Source organism: Lethenteron reissneri, chromosome 23 (assembly GCF_015708825.2).
Source record: "Lethenteron reissneri isolate LAM-NWPU_2019-01 chromosome 23, ASM1570882v1, whole genome shotgun sequence".
Lineage (NCBI taxonomy): Eukaryota > Metazoa > Chordata > Hyperoartia > Petromyzontiformes > Petromyzontidae > Lethenteron > Lethenteron reissneri.
Genome location: NC_083801.1, coordinates 20425237 through 20441532, shown reverse-complemented (window position 1 = coordinate 20441532; position 16296 = coordinate 20425237). Strand labels below are relative to the sequence as shown.

Here is a 16296-nt window from a genome sequence, read left to right as displayed (position 1 = left end):
GCATATTTTTCCCACTGTGTATTGTCAAGTCTCCCATCCAAGAACTAATCATGCTCCCACCCGCTTAGCTTCCAAGCTTTTACTAGATCAGGCACATTGAGGGTGATTTCATCATAACCAAAGTTAAATAAATCTTGAGCGATTGTGATGGCAGTGGTGAATAAAGTATGTGCTGCAGATACCGTGCCCCTAAGCCATTATCACTGCCTTATAACCGTATCATCAACAAGCACTGGCTATGTACTTCTGGATGCAGAAGGCCTCCCCACGCCATCGTCATCCCTCGCGATCCTGCAAACGCCACGATTATTCCCACTCCTGTGTATCAACTGACCCTGTTTGCTCCATCTCTCGGTGGTGGTAATCATCTTATGCCGACTTCAATCGTAATACGGAATTCACGTCGACGTGGTGAAGTGCTGCCCGTCGGCGCAACCGCTTGTTCGCAACGGATGCGTGTCACCGCGGCAACTGAACTTGGGGCACCCATGGGTAAATCGACTCGGCTCCAACCGCGTTAACCCAAGTCGTCATTTTTCGGCGACGGTTCCCAATCGAGCAACGGTGGCCTCGTTTTGCATTAGGGACGGACATGCGACCTCAAGAGTGGCACAGAAACGCACGCGGTGCGCGGTACTCCTTGAAAACAAGCTCGCTCGTACGGGAAGCATCTGGATGCAGTTATGGTTTAGCAACGAGCATTGGCATGGAAACTGCATGGGTGCAAAAAGTCACCGCACGCTTTTGGCGCCATCGATGGTTCGTGCCTGGTGCGAATGTGCCGAACTGCACGCAGTCCCTCCGGAATTGATCGTTTCCGAAGAGCTCGTTCGACCATTGTGATCATCATCAGTATTACTAATGCTGCACCATCATATTTTTCGCCAAAACTCGAGCCTTTTATGTGCGATCGAATAAGCAGAGTGGCAATCTGTAAGACTTGACGGACGGCACGGGAGGCGGGGGCCTTCGTGGAACGGCAAAAAGGCGGCGGGTACATCGCTGCAGATTCCACAGAATTTTACAGTCAAGAGAAGAAATTGCAAGAATAGTTTTTCTTTCAAAAATGTCATTTAAAAAAACTGACATATTCTTCTGCTACGACCCTGTGCAATACCATGCACCCAGATGACGAGTGAAGCTGATGCAAACCGATGGTAGCGGGGTGCTTAGTAAAGGGCATTGTGCTTACTCCGCCATGCTGGCCAGATTGCTTTTACAAGGGACAGCATTACCATCTTTACCCCATGATGAGAGGGTTCCACCAGTCGACTTTAATCAGATTACCCACGTTACCGCTGCGCGAACAAACAACATGGATGAAGAAATTAATTCGACAACCTTGATTTAGAAATCTTAACGCAGCGCGTACGGGCTTCGCCACACGGGCGTCCCAGCCTCCAAACCACGGCAACCCCATGACGAGAAGTAAAGCGGCGATGCGGGCCGTAGAGACGCAAGCCAGCGGCCGGCCATGATCAATAGCCAATCTGCAGGCAAGCCACGCAGGATGGATGAGGCAGCGCTGGCGTGCCGCCCCCTGCATTATTTATGAGAGCAGCACTGCTCGCGCCCCTCCGTCGCGCACTTTAACCTCTCCTCCGCCAATTTAGCTGCAGCGCCCCTCGTGCATGACGGCGAGGGCTGGCACCACCTGGGCAGCGGGGAGTTAAAAGTGACGTCGCTGCAGCATGCACGCACGCGGGCACACGCGGGCACACGCGGGCACACGCGGGCACACGCGGGCACACGCGGCGTCGTTCTTCGGCATCATGGATATGCCATAAAATGTCCCCGTCAATCTTATTATTCGGCCATTACCACCCAAGAAGTGGCACCCAACGCTCCGGCAGAAAGTAATCTCGCTGAGATGCGACCCGAGCGTGGAAATGACACCGCGCGCACAGCGCGTGTCCTTGCAGATGCACACGCAGCGCCGATTAACGAAAGTGTTTAGTGGTCATGCCGTCAGCCTTGCACAAGGCTGGCTGTCAGGCGGTGCTCCATTAATGGCAAGTCCAGAAGAGGCTCGTGGAAGCTGCGTGATAACGACAGAACTCCTGCCGAGCGAACGGTGGAACGTCAAATAACGGCAGGGAATGACAACGCATCACCTCCCACTAGTGCATTCGGATGTTTCAAGTGCATATGTTGTACAGTATTTTGTAAAATTCTCTTCAGTTTTCCTACATATTGTCTCTGTCTATGCCGTCGTCCCCACGGCCGTTGCTGTGTTTTTTTGTCGACGTGCACATGTCTGTACCTGTCCATGCATATTCCTGTTCGTGTACTGTGTAGTTTGGTACATTTCTCCAAATTCTTCTCATCTATATTTCTTGCCTGAAATTGCCCAATGCCATTGTCCTTTAAAATGTGTGCATTCCTGGCCATGTGTATTCATTAACCATCTCTATGTGTTGTGATTGAAACGTCGTAGTTTTTGTTTATTTTATATTTATTTTTAGTAATTTGAACCTATCTACCTGACTTTACCGAAAGACCCAAATAATATTAATTCCTGCAGTCACGAAAGCTTTAAGTCAAGAATGAACCATCTTTGTTAATGCCAATACCGTGCATATCTTCGGCTCTCTTCTCTTTACAGTCCAGTCAACGTCTGCACTTTTTCACCTCCACGGCCACTCCGGTCGTGTTCAAGGCCATATGCCTGTGTCTCTCCTCAATTTGCTCCATCCTCCGCTGCTGCCACACACGATCTTCACTTAATCCTTGCAGAGAGCCCCTACCAATGCTGCTTTCCTCTTCTCGCATAGGCTTGGCATTAGCGGGGGCCGGAGGTCACCACGGGACAGGGGATGCTCAAGGAGGGGGGGAAGCTGACCCACAGCATTTTTAATTTCCTCCTCCTAAAAGTGAAACAGCGGGGACTCCCAGACCCCACAATGAACCCCACGCCCTCAGTAACCTCCCTGCCTCCGGTCACCGCGCCGCTTTAGTATGCGGCCCCACGCCTCGCCACCGCCACCCCCCCCACCTGTCACTTCATTATCCTCACTTCATTTGCTTCATTTGTTTCCGTATTTGCCATTTTGTTGGTTTAATGTCTGCAGCTGGGACGGCCATTGTAACTCGTGGTCAGCACGCGGCGCGCATTTAAGGTCAAGGTCAGCAAGGTCGACTTCAACGTTAAGCCCACCAGGAAAAGGTGGCGGGGGGGGGGGGCCATTACCGAACGGGCACACAGACCATTAATTGCCATGGACGCGCGAGCTGCTGTGTCATTCACAGCAGAGGGCACCCACCGCCGGTGTCATAGCCACATTTGCAGAATTTACGGTGAACGAGTGCGCCCTTTCCTAAATATTTTGGGTCCGGTCGATGTTGTGCAGAGCGAAAATAAAACCGAAACAATTGCAGTGTTTCTTTACCGTCATGTAAACAAAGGCTATTATGTTAGTCTTTGACATGTAACAAAATGTAGAATCATAAATTAGCATCGATTCATACCCCCATGATACATGCATTGGATCGAGCAAGTGAAATATGCTTACTGTATTTATGATTTATGAAAATTACGTCTAAGTGACATGCTAGAGAATTTTATTTTATTATCTTTTATTTTTATTATTTTATTTCCCTTCTACATGACTTTACCGAAAGAACCAAGAATATGAATTACTGCAGTCACGAAAGCTTTAAATCGAAATTTGACATGCTAATGTTACATTTACCCGAATATAAGAACAAAAAATTGTACACACGAGATAGGAAATGAGACTATACAAATAATACAGTATAGGAGACTCAAACATGAAGCAATTATTGATCAAATTACAACCATGAAGCATGACAATTCATCGTGGTACCAAGGAAGATAGCCAGTATATGCCTAAAGACTATTTTGATTGCAATCCATATGATGATGATGGTGACGAAGATGATAATTACGACGGCAATGATAGCCAAAGTCATCTTTGCTGAGCATGATCTACTTTCCAGTGCCTTTTTCTATTACTTCATAACCGTGTCATATAAAATTACACTTCAGACGGATTAAAAGGGGTGATATGGTTTATTACAGCCAATACTCTGCAGGTGTGAAACTTGAAACGTGATACGCTAATGGGAAGCGAAAAATGTGGTCTGTGAAATGTGAGCAACAGGCCGATGGCCTACAACACACAAACCACCACTACACTTGTTACCCCCCAGCTAAGGGGGGGGGTCGATCGGTACCATCTGAGGTGGCAAACACATCTAATCTTCTTGGTTCTTTTGGTAAAGTCACGTAGAAGGGAAGTAATAAAATAATAAAAATAAAACATAATAAAACAATTCTCACGACGTTTTGGCCACAACGCAAGCAGCCGTCCTCAGGTGAAAACCAGGTCTGTCGAAACGTCGTGAGAATTGTTTTATTATGTTTTATTTTTATTATTTTATTACTTCCCTTCTACGTGACTTTACCGAAAGAACCAAGAAGATGAATCCCTGCAGTCACGAAAGCTTTAAATCGAAACACATCTAAATTTTACAAAACAATATAATCTATGAAACACTGAAATGCATTTTTTTTTTTACTCTCGTAAAAAAATAGTTTACCAGCGTTTAACTTGCTTTCAGGCCTATTTGTGATCTAGAGATAAAATATTTCAATAAAATCATTGGATGTATCTGCCACTCTCGATCGTACCAAAAAGCCATTTTTGGGTCGATGGTTCAAAGACCATCAGGTCTGGAGTTAAAAAACCTAGCGACCTCATCAGACGTTTGAAGAACACCGGGAAATGATTGGTCAATACTACCCCTTTTCCACTAGCACATCTGAGCGGAGCCAGAATGGTATGGGGGGGGGGGTTATCCACTGGTTACTTGCCAGAACCAAACCGTAATACAAATGCCTCACAAAACATCTCAGTTCTGTCTTGATTTGAAGCATTCGTGACCGCAGGAATCCATACTCTTTGGGTCTTTCGGTAAAGTCATGTAGGTAGAAAAATAATAGATCACGACGTTTCGATAGCAACACAAGTCATCGTCCTCAGGTGAAACAATACAGCAGGCGGACTGCTGAGGCAAGAGGAAATGTGTTCTCAGTTCTGGTTCGGGCCATGCAGGGCTAGGGTCAGGTCTCATGACGCATTCACTGACCTCAGTCATGTCCACTGACCTCCGTCAGTACGACCCAACAACAGTGTCCCCGTGTCACCTACACGCGTTTCGAATCGCCAACAGGAATGTGACATCAGCGGCGCTGCTCGGCTCCTGCAGTGGAAGAGTAACCGGGTGCTTGCTGACCCTCACTGGCTCGTATCGGTCCTGGCGCGGCTCAGTTGTCCGGTGGAAAAAAGAGCTATTCGAATCACCGCGACACACTTAGAGAGGTGAAAGTGCGACGAAAATCGGTGTTGGTTGTTCAACAGAATAGGTAATCCTCTAGTTGGGCCACAAAACAGGACAAAGCTCCAGCCCGGGCTGTCAAGCGTGTGGACTGCAGAAGACGCTGTATTTCATACAGTGTGTCAATCGGAGGGCCTTAATATATGGACATTAAAGACCCCAGGATACTCTTCGAATAAGCAGCAGCTGGAGTGTTAATCCCAGCGTCCTTGGTAAGAAATTCCACCATACGCCAATAAAACTATTGGTATGACCACATTTTTTGCACTTGGTGAATTTTGAATAATAAAATTAAGCGTTCCCCGGTGAAAGCTTTGACAACCTTGTAAACAAGATGTATGCATCTCCACAGATAAATTCTGCAAAAACAATCAAAATAAAATAGCGTACAAAACACAGCTTGCCTAGCTCCGATTGCAACATTGGGTAGGAAGTGCTGTTGAATTTGAAACAGGGATAGCCTCTAACAATCTTCCTTATTTTTTTTCCTTACAATCTGCAGGACATTCTGCAAGGATGGTTTGAGTTTGCAAATGACCTTCAAAGTCCCATGGCAAACAATGCATCAAACACAATGACATACTTAAAACAGTGGACTTGCCGAATCCTCTTAAGGGACATTGGCATCCAGAAGGAAGGGATTGGTGGAGTCCCATCCAGTAATTACACACAAAGCTCGAGGGATATGAAATGTTGTGTTATCCACATCAATGGCAAACGGTCCTCACATCACATGGGCTTACGGCTACAAATCATACTATAGCTGTAAATCCGTGATGCTCACTGATGGGATCATGACACTGTCACTCAGATTCATTACAACTCTCAGTTTTGATGCTTACAGCTGGGTCACCGATGTTTACTGTTCCAATCCTTATCCTTCTTGTGGCCATGCTCTCAAGTTTGTTGACCTATCGCGGCTGCTGTTATGTCGGTGACAAGGGTACAGCTGTTTACAGTGTATGCCATTTGCGTGATAAATGGCTCAACTCTAAATGGTGATCTATCAAGAGTATGTTCAATTAAATTCAAACCAAAGCAGACAATCACATTTAAATAATGATGTGTGACCTATGACCACTCACCCGGAGTGCACCTGATCCTATCAGACCACAGAAGCTCAGCTAGTTTGAGCCTGGATAGTGCTTATATGGGCAACCCCCATGCCTATTAGCAGGTGTTGTACACAAAACAGAGGGCAGTGCAGCAGACTTAATTGTACTATCCTCCTCCCAGTTTAACACATAGGCTTTCACGACCAATATCATCCATAATACAAGTTTTTTTTGGGTTAGATCGCATAAATATATAAATGGCTCGTTAAATCCGGCACCACCCGACACAGCCAATTAGTAAGGTTTGTCATGTAAACAAGACATGCCAATTCATTACTAGTACAGCACACCAGTGTGTTGGAGAGCAAAGCCACAACATTTACAATCAGAGTAAGACATTTCGCGAGTAATTACAACTAGCTTCATCAGGCGACAGCCAGATTTGTGAAAAAAATCCTCCTCCCACCACCAGCCTATGCTGACCAATGTGGTAAAAACAAATCCCACAGTCTGCATGGAATAAGGTGGCTCTCATCCAGCAGTGGAATGACAAATGGGCTGTCAGATCTGTCAACCAAATAAAAAAAATATATAGAAGTATTCTTTACACAACCCATTGGCCATACGGCTCTCAAAGAGTAAATTATATCAGCAGTCTTGATTCTGAACAAGCAAGACTCTGGCCCGGGTTTGGCAAGGGAGTTAGGGCTGCCCTTTTAGCAATGTTGGTGAACTGGCAGATGCCGAAGGCAAGGACTCTCTCGTACTCACACAGGTCGGTACCAGCAGTTGCCCGTCTATGCCTTGTTCACACACCTTCAGCATAAACCCACATGTGGGTAAAAGGAAAAGGGTGGGGTGGTGGGCGGGAAATTTTGGTTCCTTGGAGGTCCAATTGCCAAAACATTAAAGGCCCTTGGGATGGGCAGGAAGGCGTATGGGCTGTAAAGAGGGCAGTCTTTTGTTGAACAGACTGGGGTCTTGACTAGATCACTGGGGGTACTTGTGCTGAGCACGAAGCATTCGGGCTGAAATCTACGACACCTTAAGCTATCAAGGTGGCCTTTGACTCACATTTTGGATCCAATGGATAATAAATATACAAACGAAAGTTGGGTCTGAAAAGAGCACCAAGGGCACTGGAATCAAAAAGAAGGACCAGATATATTCGTGTGTATACTGCAATCCATTTGCTTTGGCTCAATTTAACAGATAAATGTTGACCGACCAAAATACCAACATTGCTGATGCACAAACAAGTGAGGTGACTCGCCACCCTACACGACACAATCACACGGTGGCCTTCCAACTAACTGTGCATTCCTGAACCAAAATTATAAAAAAAACAATCACGGGTGATAACAAATCCCTCCTCGTCTCGATTGGAAGCGGATTATACATTCTTCATGCACCGGCCAAGCGTGATGACGTCATCTCACGCAATCCCCTCGGGGAAGCCCCCAGGAGGGCACGGGCTGACGTCCACCACCTCGGGGTCAGGGTGCATGGGGGTCACGGGGTCAAGCTGATGCATGCGGCTGGTGCGCACCCCTTCCCGCTCTCTCAGCATTTCCATCACCCCTCCCGCCCCCCTCCTGGAAGGAGGAGAGGGGAGAGCAAAGCTGTCACGGCCCGCTGCCCCCACCAAAACCATCCAACCTCAGTCACCCTTACATGGAGTGTCCACGCTCACGAGAGAGGCCGTCGCACGCGCACACGCTTAGTGGCAATTCTGGTGCATGAATCACGGGCACCGTCAACCCCAGCGCACAAGCCGCGCACTCACAGTCTCGCAGATCCCGTAACAAAGGAGGGTGGGAGAGGGGGGTGATGGGGAGGTGCGTTACTGTACAAACCGGGCACGCAGCATGCGCTTGGAGCTTGCGCTCAGCCTGAAATTTAACCATCCAAAACCACGATCAGTGGACACCGCTGGCGCCACCATCACCTACACTGCCACCATCACTAACACCGCCAGCTCCACCATCACTAACACCGCCAGCACCACCATCACTAACACCGCCAGCATCACCATCACTAACACCGCCAGCACCACCATCACTAACACCGCCAGCTCCACCATCACTAACACCGCCAGCTCCACCATCACTAACACCGCCAGCTCCACCATCACCAACACCGCCAGCACCACCAACACTAACACCGCCAGCACCACCATCACTAACACCACCAGCACCACCATCACTAACACCGCCAGCACCACCATCACTAACACCGCCAGCACCACCAATACTAACACCGCCAGCACCACCATCACTAACACCGCCAGCACCACCATCACTAACACCGCCAGCACCACCATCACTAACACCGCCAGCACCACCATCACTAACACCGCCAGCTCGACCATCACCAACACCGCCAGCACCACCAACACTAACACCGCCAGCACCACCATCACTAACACCACCAGCACCACCATCACTAACACCGCCAGCACCACCATCACTAACACCGCCAGCACCACCATCACTAACACCGCCAGCACCACCATCACTAACACCGCCAGCACCACCATCACTAACACCGCCAGCACCACCAACACTAACACCACCAGCACCACCATCACTAACACCACCAGCACCACCACCACTAACACCACCAGCACCACTATCACTAACACTGCCAGCACCACCATCACTAACACCGCCAGCACCACCACCACTAACACCACCAGCACCACCATCACTAACACCGCCAGCACCCCCACCACTAACACCACCAGCACCACCATCACTAACACCACCAGCACCACCATCACTAACACCGCCAGCACCACCATCACTACACCCCAGCACCACATCACTACACAGCCAGCACACACCATCACTAACACCACCAGCACCACCATCACTAACACCGCCAGCACCACCATCACTAACACCGCCAGCACCACCATCACTAACACTGCCAGCACCACTATCACTAACACTGCCAGCACCACCATCACTAACACCGCCAGCACCCACCATCACTAACACCGCCAGCACCACCACCACTAACACCACCAGCACCACCATCACTAACACCACCAGCCATCACCATCACTAACACTGCCACCATCACTAACACCGCCAGCACCACCATCACTAACACCGCCAGCACCACCATCACTAACACCACCAGCACCACCATCACTAACACCGCCAGCACCACCATCACTAACACCACCAGCACCACCAGCACCACCACACCGCCAGCACCACCATCACTAACACCGCCAGCACCACCATCACTAACACCCGCCAGCACCACCATCACTAACACTACTAGCACCACCATCACTAACACCACTAGCACCACCATCATTAACACCACCATCACTAACACCACCAGCACCACCATCACTAACACCACCATCACCACCATCACTAACACCACCAGCACCACCATCACTAACACCACCAGCACCACCATCACTAACACCACCAGCACCACCATCACTAACACCACCAGCACCACCATCACTAACACCGCCAGCACCACCATCACTAACACCGCCAGCACCACCATCACTAACACCACCAGCACCACCATCACTAACACCACCAGCACCACCATCACTAACACCACCAGCACCACCATCACTAACACCACCAGCACCACCATCACTAACACTGCCAGCACCACCATCACTAACACCACCATCACTAACACCACCAGCACCACCATCACTAACACCACCATCATCACTAACACCGCCAGCACCACCATCACTAACACCACCAGCACCACCATCACTAACACCGCCAGCACCACCATCACTAACACCGCCAGCACCACCATCACTAACACCGCCAGCACCACCATCACTAACACCGCCAGCACCACCATCACCTAACACCGCCAGCATCACCACCACTAACACCACCAGCACCACCATCACTAACACTGCCAGCACCACCAACACCGCCAGCACCACCATCACTAACACCACCAGCACCACCACCACTAACACCGCCAGCACCACCATCACTAACACCGCCAGCACCACCACCACTAACACCACCAGCACCACCATCACTAACACCGCCAGCACCACCATCACTAACACCGCCAGCACCACCATCACTAACACCGCCAGCACCACCATCACTAACACTGCCAGCACCACCATCACTAACACCACCATCACTAACACCACCAGCACCACCATCACTAACACCGCCAGCACCACCACCACTAACACCGCCAGCACCACCATCACTAACACCACCAGCACCACCATCACTAACACCACCAGCACCACCATCACTAACACCACCAGCACCACCATCACTAACACCACCAGCACCACCATCACTAACACCACCAGCACCACCATCACTAACACCACCAGCACCACCATCACTAACACCGCCAGCACCACCATCACTAACACCACCAGCACCACCATCACTAACACCACCAGCACCACCATCACTAACACCGCCAGCACCACCAACACCACCAGCACCTCCATCACTAACACTATCAGCATCACCATCACTAACACCACCAGCACCACCACCACTAACACCGCCAGCACCACCACCACTAACACCACCAGCACCACCATCACTAACACCACCACCATCACTAACACCACCACCACTAACACCACTAACACCACCATCACTAACACCACCAGCACCACCATCACTAACACCACCACCACCACTAACACCACCAGCACCACCATCACTAACACCACCACCACTAACACCACCAGCACCACCACCACTAACACCACCAGCACCACCATCACTAACACCACCACCACTAACACCACCAGCACCACCATCACTAACACCACCAGCACCACCACACCACCACCACTAACACCACCAACACCACCACCACTAACACCACCATCACTAACATCACCAGCACCACCATCACTAACACCACCAGCACCACCATCACTAACACCACCAGCACCACCATCACTAACACCACCAGCACCACCACCACTAACACCACCAGCACCACCACCACTAACACTGCCATCATCACTAACACCGCCAGCACCACCATCACTAACACCACCACCATCACTAACACTGCCAGCACCACCAACACTAACACTGCCTAGCACCATTGTAATAACCACCCCCATCAACATTTTTCTCATTGACAAAAATATAAATGTAAACATCCTGGTTACGTCTGAACACACTGACAATACTGGTATACACAACATCATTCTTGCATTTCCCACCGTGCCGTTATATCTGTTAGCGCACACGTCAGGCATCCTTCTCTCTCTCTCTTACATGATTCCATCCCAGTCCCTCACCAGCAGGGTTTATTAAAGAGTACAGTAGTGGAAGCTCTGAACACTAGGCCTGAGATCAATTATAATTAGGCATAGCAGCATCGTTAGCTGAAATCACAATTACAATGTGATTACAATGTATAACGAATTGCACAATTGCAATAGTAATTGAACCCATATCTGCCGAACACGCACTGCATTCAAAGCAAGCCCCTAAAGGAACCACACCACAGGGAGATACACAGAGCCAAACCTAAATGAATACAACCATCACCAATAAGAACATGACATCAAACTGAACAGTTAGGAACTAAAACGAACCGCTGCGGACTTCAGGACATTGGACACCGGCTTAAGCACTAAACGCACGAAATCCAAAGAAACAGAACCCTCCAGCAAATCTCATTTTCCCAGGGCGAACGAGGCAGCAGCATCATTCTCTCTGCCTGTAAGAGTCATGACATCACCACTCCTCCAGCAGCCTGCGATCTGAACGTGCTAGTTACTACATGATGACGAGTGACCCGAATCTAGGATCTTTATGTAGGCATAGGACCCGGACCTGGGGCCATGGTACAGATATTAAATTTGGCACCTGAACATTTGGGAACCTGAGGCCTAGAAACCATGGAACTCCCGAGACATGTCCAGACTTGTGGAACGGTGGACGTTGCATGACACTCAGGGAATGCAGTCTGGGTTCAAGACCTGAAACCTGAGCATTTCAGAGCTCCCAGAAGCCCAATGACTCAGAGCCTAGGTAAAGGACGAGTGGCCAGTTTCATTAAACATTTCAAGTGTAAATTTACACGTAATGTAGTTTGCCATTTTAAGTATTGCTTACGGTTGGAAAAAAATTCACAAGAGACATTTTATGCAATTTGCCACTTAAATACATGGTTAGACCTGAACATGGGATTTCAGAGCAAAAATCAAGACACCATGGGACCTGAGACCACAACCTGGTGATAAATGAATGACCCGTGCAACAATGTTGGAACCTGCAAAGAAAAAACGAGGAAAACGAGACCTTCCCCACCAATGCCCATCGTGGAACCCAATTAACAGGGGACCTGAGATCAGGGACTCTGGCGACCACTACCAATGGATAAGGGACCCTAGCACCAGGATTCTGACGAAATAAAAACCCAACACAACCTGAGATCTTAGAGGTGAGAACCTCCACCAAGACCAGGAAATAAGGCAAGGATTACATACACGGGGTCGGCAGATCTGAAACCACAAACAGGAACCTGGGATCAGATGGACCCAAACGACATCGCACCTTAAATCGCACCCCGAGACCTGGGGTCAGGAGGAGACCTGAAAACACAACCTTAGGAATTTGGCAACGCAACCAGAGGGCCTAGGGTCAAGAGAACTACGAACTCGGATCTGGGAACAGGAGATTTACAAAACGGGCATTGCCCTGAAAGTCGAGAACTTGGGAACGCATCCAGGAGACACTAGAACCACTCAATCTAGGACATGCGCTCACGAAACTTGAGGGCTTTTACCTGGGCCCTGTGATCAAGCGGCTACACGAGACCACAATATCTGGGTGACCTGGGAAATCAAAGCAATTAAGAAGGGTGATCGACCCTGTGATCCGAGTGACGTGAGATCAGATCTGGGTGGGGGGCCCATGGGGGGCCCATGGTTCTCCACGCACGCAAAGGGAGAGATCTCTGTGGAGATCTCTGTGGACGTGGGGTTGATCTCAGGAGCCGCCTTCTCACCTGATTTGAAGAAGGCCACGATGTCTGCGTCGTTGGACGAGTCGTCGGCGACCTCCGTGGAATTCATTTCTTCTCTTGCGTTGATAAAATCGTGGACCACGGTGGGTTTTTTAGTTTGTTAAAGCGAGAGGCTCGTCGTGAGCCCGGGGACTATTGCTCGTTGGTTATTGTCCGTGACGTTTACGATTTGCCGGGTACGCGGCGTTTAAACGTCGTTGTTTGATTCGCGCTATTGTCAAGCGTCGCTACAACCTCAGCACCACCACCACCACCACGGCCTGACCACCACCTCACCACCACCACAACCTCAGCACCACCACCACCGCCTCACCACCACCACGGCCTGACCACCACCTCACCACCACCACCTCACCACCACAACCTCAGCACCACCACCACTACAATCTCAGCACCACCACCACCACCTCACCACCACAATCTCAGCACCACCACCACTACAACCTCAGCACCACCACCACCACCTCACCACCACAACCTCAGCACCACCACCGCTACCTCACCACGGCCCCGCTGTCATGATCGGCGAGACAAGGCAGCGGACGCCGATTTGCTCCCTTCGCTATCGTCGACGCACGGACGCTGTTGTTTTCTGTTGCGATTGCACCGTTATTATTATTATTATGTCGTCGTCGTTGTTGTTACTGCTGCGGCTGCCGATGCCGTAGTGGCGTCTTGACGGCAAAAGGAAATCCGACGCGAAACATCGGCTTCCTCCGAACCCTCCGAGACCCTTCCCCTCTTCCAGCCGCGGCGCTTTGCCTCGCACCACCACCACCACCACCGCCGCCGCCGTTGTCGTCTTAATTTCTGTAACAATAATTAATATCGTCGCCCTCACGGCTTTAATTACCCGCCGACAACCCCCCCCACCCCCCCCAGGCACCCCCCCCCCCCGCCGCCGCCCACCCACCACCCCCCTAAAAAAAACACTAAAATAAGATAAAACCGAATAAATATTGCGATTAAATCCGCTCCGTCGCCTCCCTCCCCTCGTCTCCTCTGCAGCTCCGACCGGGCAACGGCGGAATCAATGGAGCGACCCCACGGCGGCATCGGAGGCATCGGAGACGGCGGCGGCGAGAAGGAGGAGGAGGGCCTCCATGTTCTCCTGAACGAGGTTGCCGCCGCCGCTGATGATGAAGATGATGGAGGAGGAGGAGGAGGTGGTGGTGGTGATGATGAAGGAGCAGCGGCAGCGGCGGCGGTGAAGGAGAACGGAGCTGCGGACGATGGAGGGGTAGGGGTAGGGGTGGGAAGAGGAGAATGAACGGAAAGAGCCGAGCGGCCCGGGCGGGGTGAGACGGAGATTGCCGAATCCCTGACCAGGGAGGGGTTTTTTTTCCTTCTTCTTCTGGGTTTTGATTTTTTTTTTCGCGTGTGTGTGTGGTGTGTGTGCGTGGTACGTGTGGGCGCAGCTTCAGCGTCGTTTCGTTATTTAAATATATCCACGTTGTCCTGCTCTGTGCTGCCCCGGTGTGGCTGCGATGGGGAAATCTCTTTCTCTCCGGAGGGTGATGTCACCCCCGTCGTTTTGCTCGGCTTGGGACTCCATCGAGATGATGATGATGATGGTTTCGGGTCACGGGGGTGCACCGATGGGATTCGCCTTCATTGAGCAGATTCTGCGGCCACGTTGAGGCCCTCTGTCCCATCTTATTAACGTCTCCTGTGCCAGGCCCCTTTGAGTGCTCTTTTTTGTGGTTGCAATTTTTGATAGGGTTAGATCATTTACTCTTGGCGTTTTGTCATTTGCATTCCTGCCTACCTATCGTTATTATCTGCGAGATTGGCTGTAGCATTCCAGTATACACCTCTATGGCAGTTCATTAAGATTATCATCTAACTCGTATGTGGATCTAGATAAATACAATATGTGCCTCTATCATAATAAATCGGTAATCTACATTTAATTTAAGTTTGTCGTCCCGCTCACCCTTCACCAATATGTCAACAATGAATGTGCTCTGGCTGTGCCGTGCACAAAAATAAAACTGAAATTCCTCCACTTTCATCTGATGTCTATTTATTTTATCCGAGCCCACGTCATTATTGATCACCATCTTCATTTGAGTATGGTAAACGTATTCATTATTAATACTCGCAAACCGCACGTCGTTTGGACGTGACCGTCCGTTCCTAACCTCGCTGCAGACGTGACGTCCTGTCAGCCAGCAAAACCTTTTTTTCGAACATAGTATGAAATATTGCTTTATTTATTTGTATTCACCTTAATGTAACATTTACGCATCATTTTCTTTATTTGTTTTATATCATAGCACAGTGAAGGATATCCCTTTTCTTGCACAGGTGGTGAGCGGAGTGTGATTTGATGTTACAATTTATTTATTTTATCTGACGGTATTACTTAAATGGTGCATCACTTTCATTTTGTCTTCCTCGAATGTTTGCTTCTCAAATGTCTGCAATGCTTCTGAGTTATTTGCTGTAACTTCAAATTGTTGTTGTTTTACCATTGTCCTCAGCGGGTCGTTCCTGTAAATCAGCTTGAGGCTGAATGTTTCTTACCCGCATAAACATAGAAAATCAATCAAAAGATGCGGCCGAGGTGGAAGGTGGGTGGGGATGCAGGGGTTGTCATCAAGTAGGTGTGTGCGGTGACGTCACTAGTCATCCAGCCAGGACGCCAGTCAGAAAAACTTTTTTCGAATACACTGGAATATATTGATGTATACGATTTCAATACACGAAATTCAATTGTTTGTAATATTTAACCTGTCTTTTTATAAGTCGAAGTGGTGAAATAGTAATCATCGCGTTGTACCATGAATCCAGCGACCTGATTTAGATTCCCAACAACAGCTAACATCCATGGCAAGTGATA

General features: G+C 49.4%; 1 protein-coding gene across 1 annotated transcript in view; it reads right to left on the bottom strand.

Moving 5' to 3' along the window:
- Positions 1-14319, bottom strand: part of LOC133346179 (triple functional domain protein-like) — a 183956-nt gene extending 169637 nt beyond the window's left edge. The window contains 1 exon segment of the mRNA XM_061557661.1: positions 13434-14319. Within this exon segment, the coding sequence (XP_061413645.1) occupies positions 13434-13500 (67 nt within the window). The 5' untranslated portion in view covers positions 13501-14319.
- Between the last annotated feature and the right edge of the window lie 1977 nt (positions 14320-16296).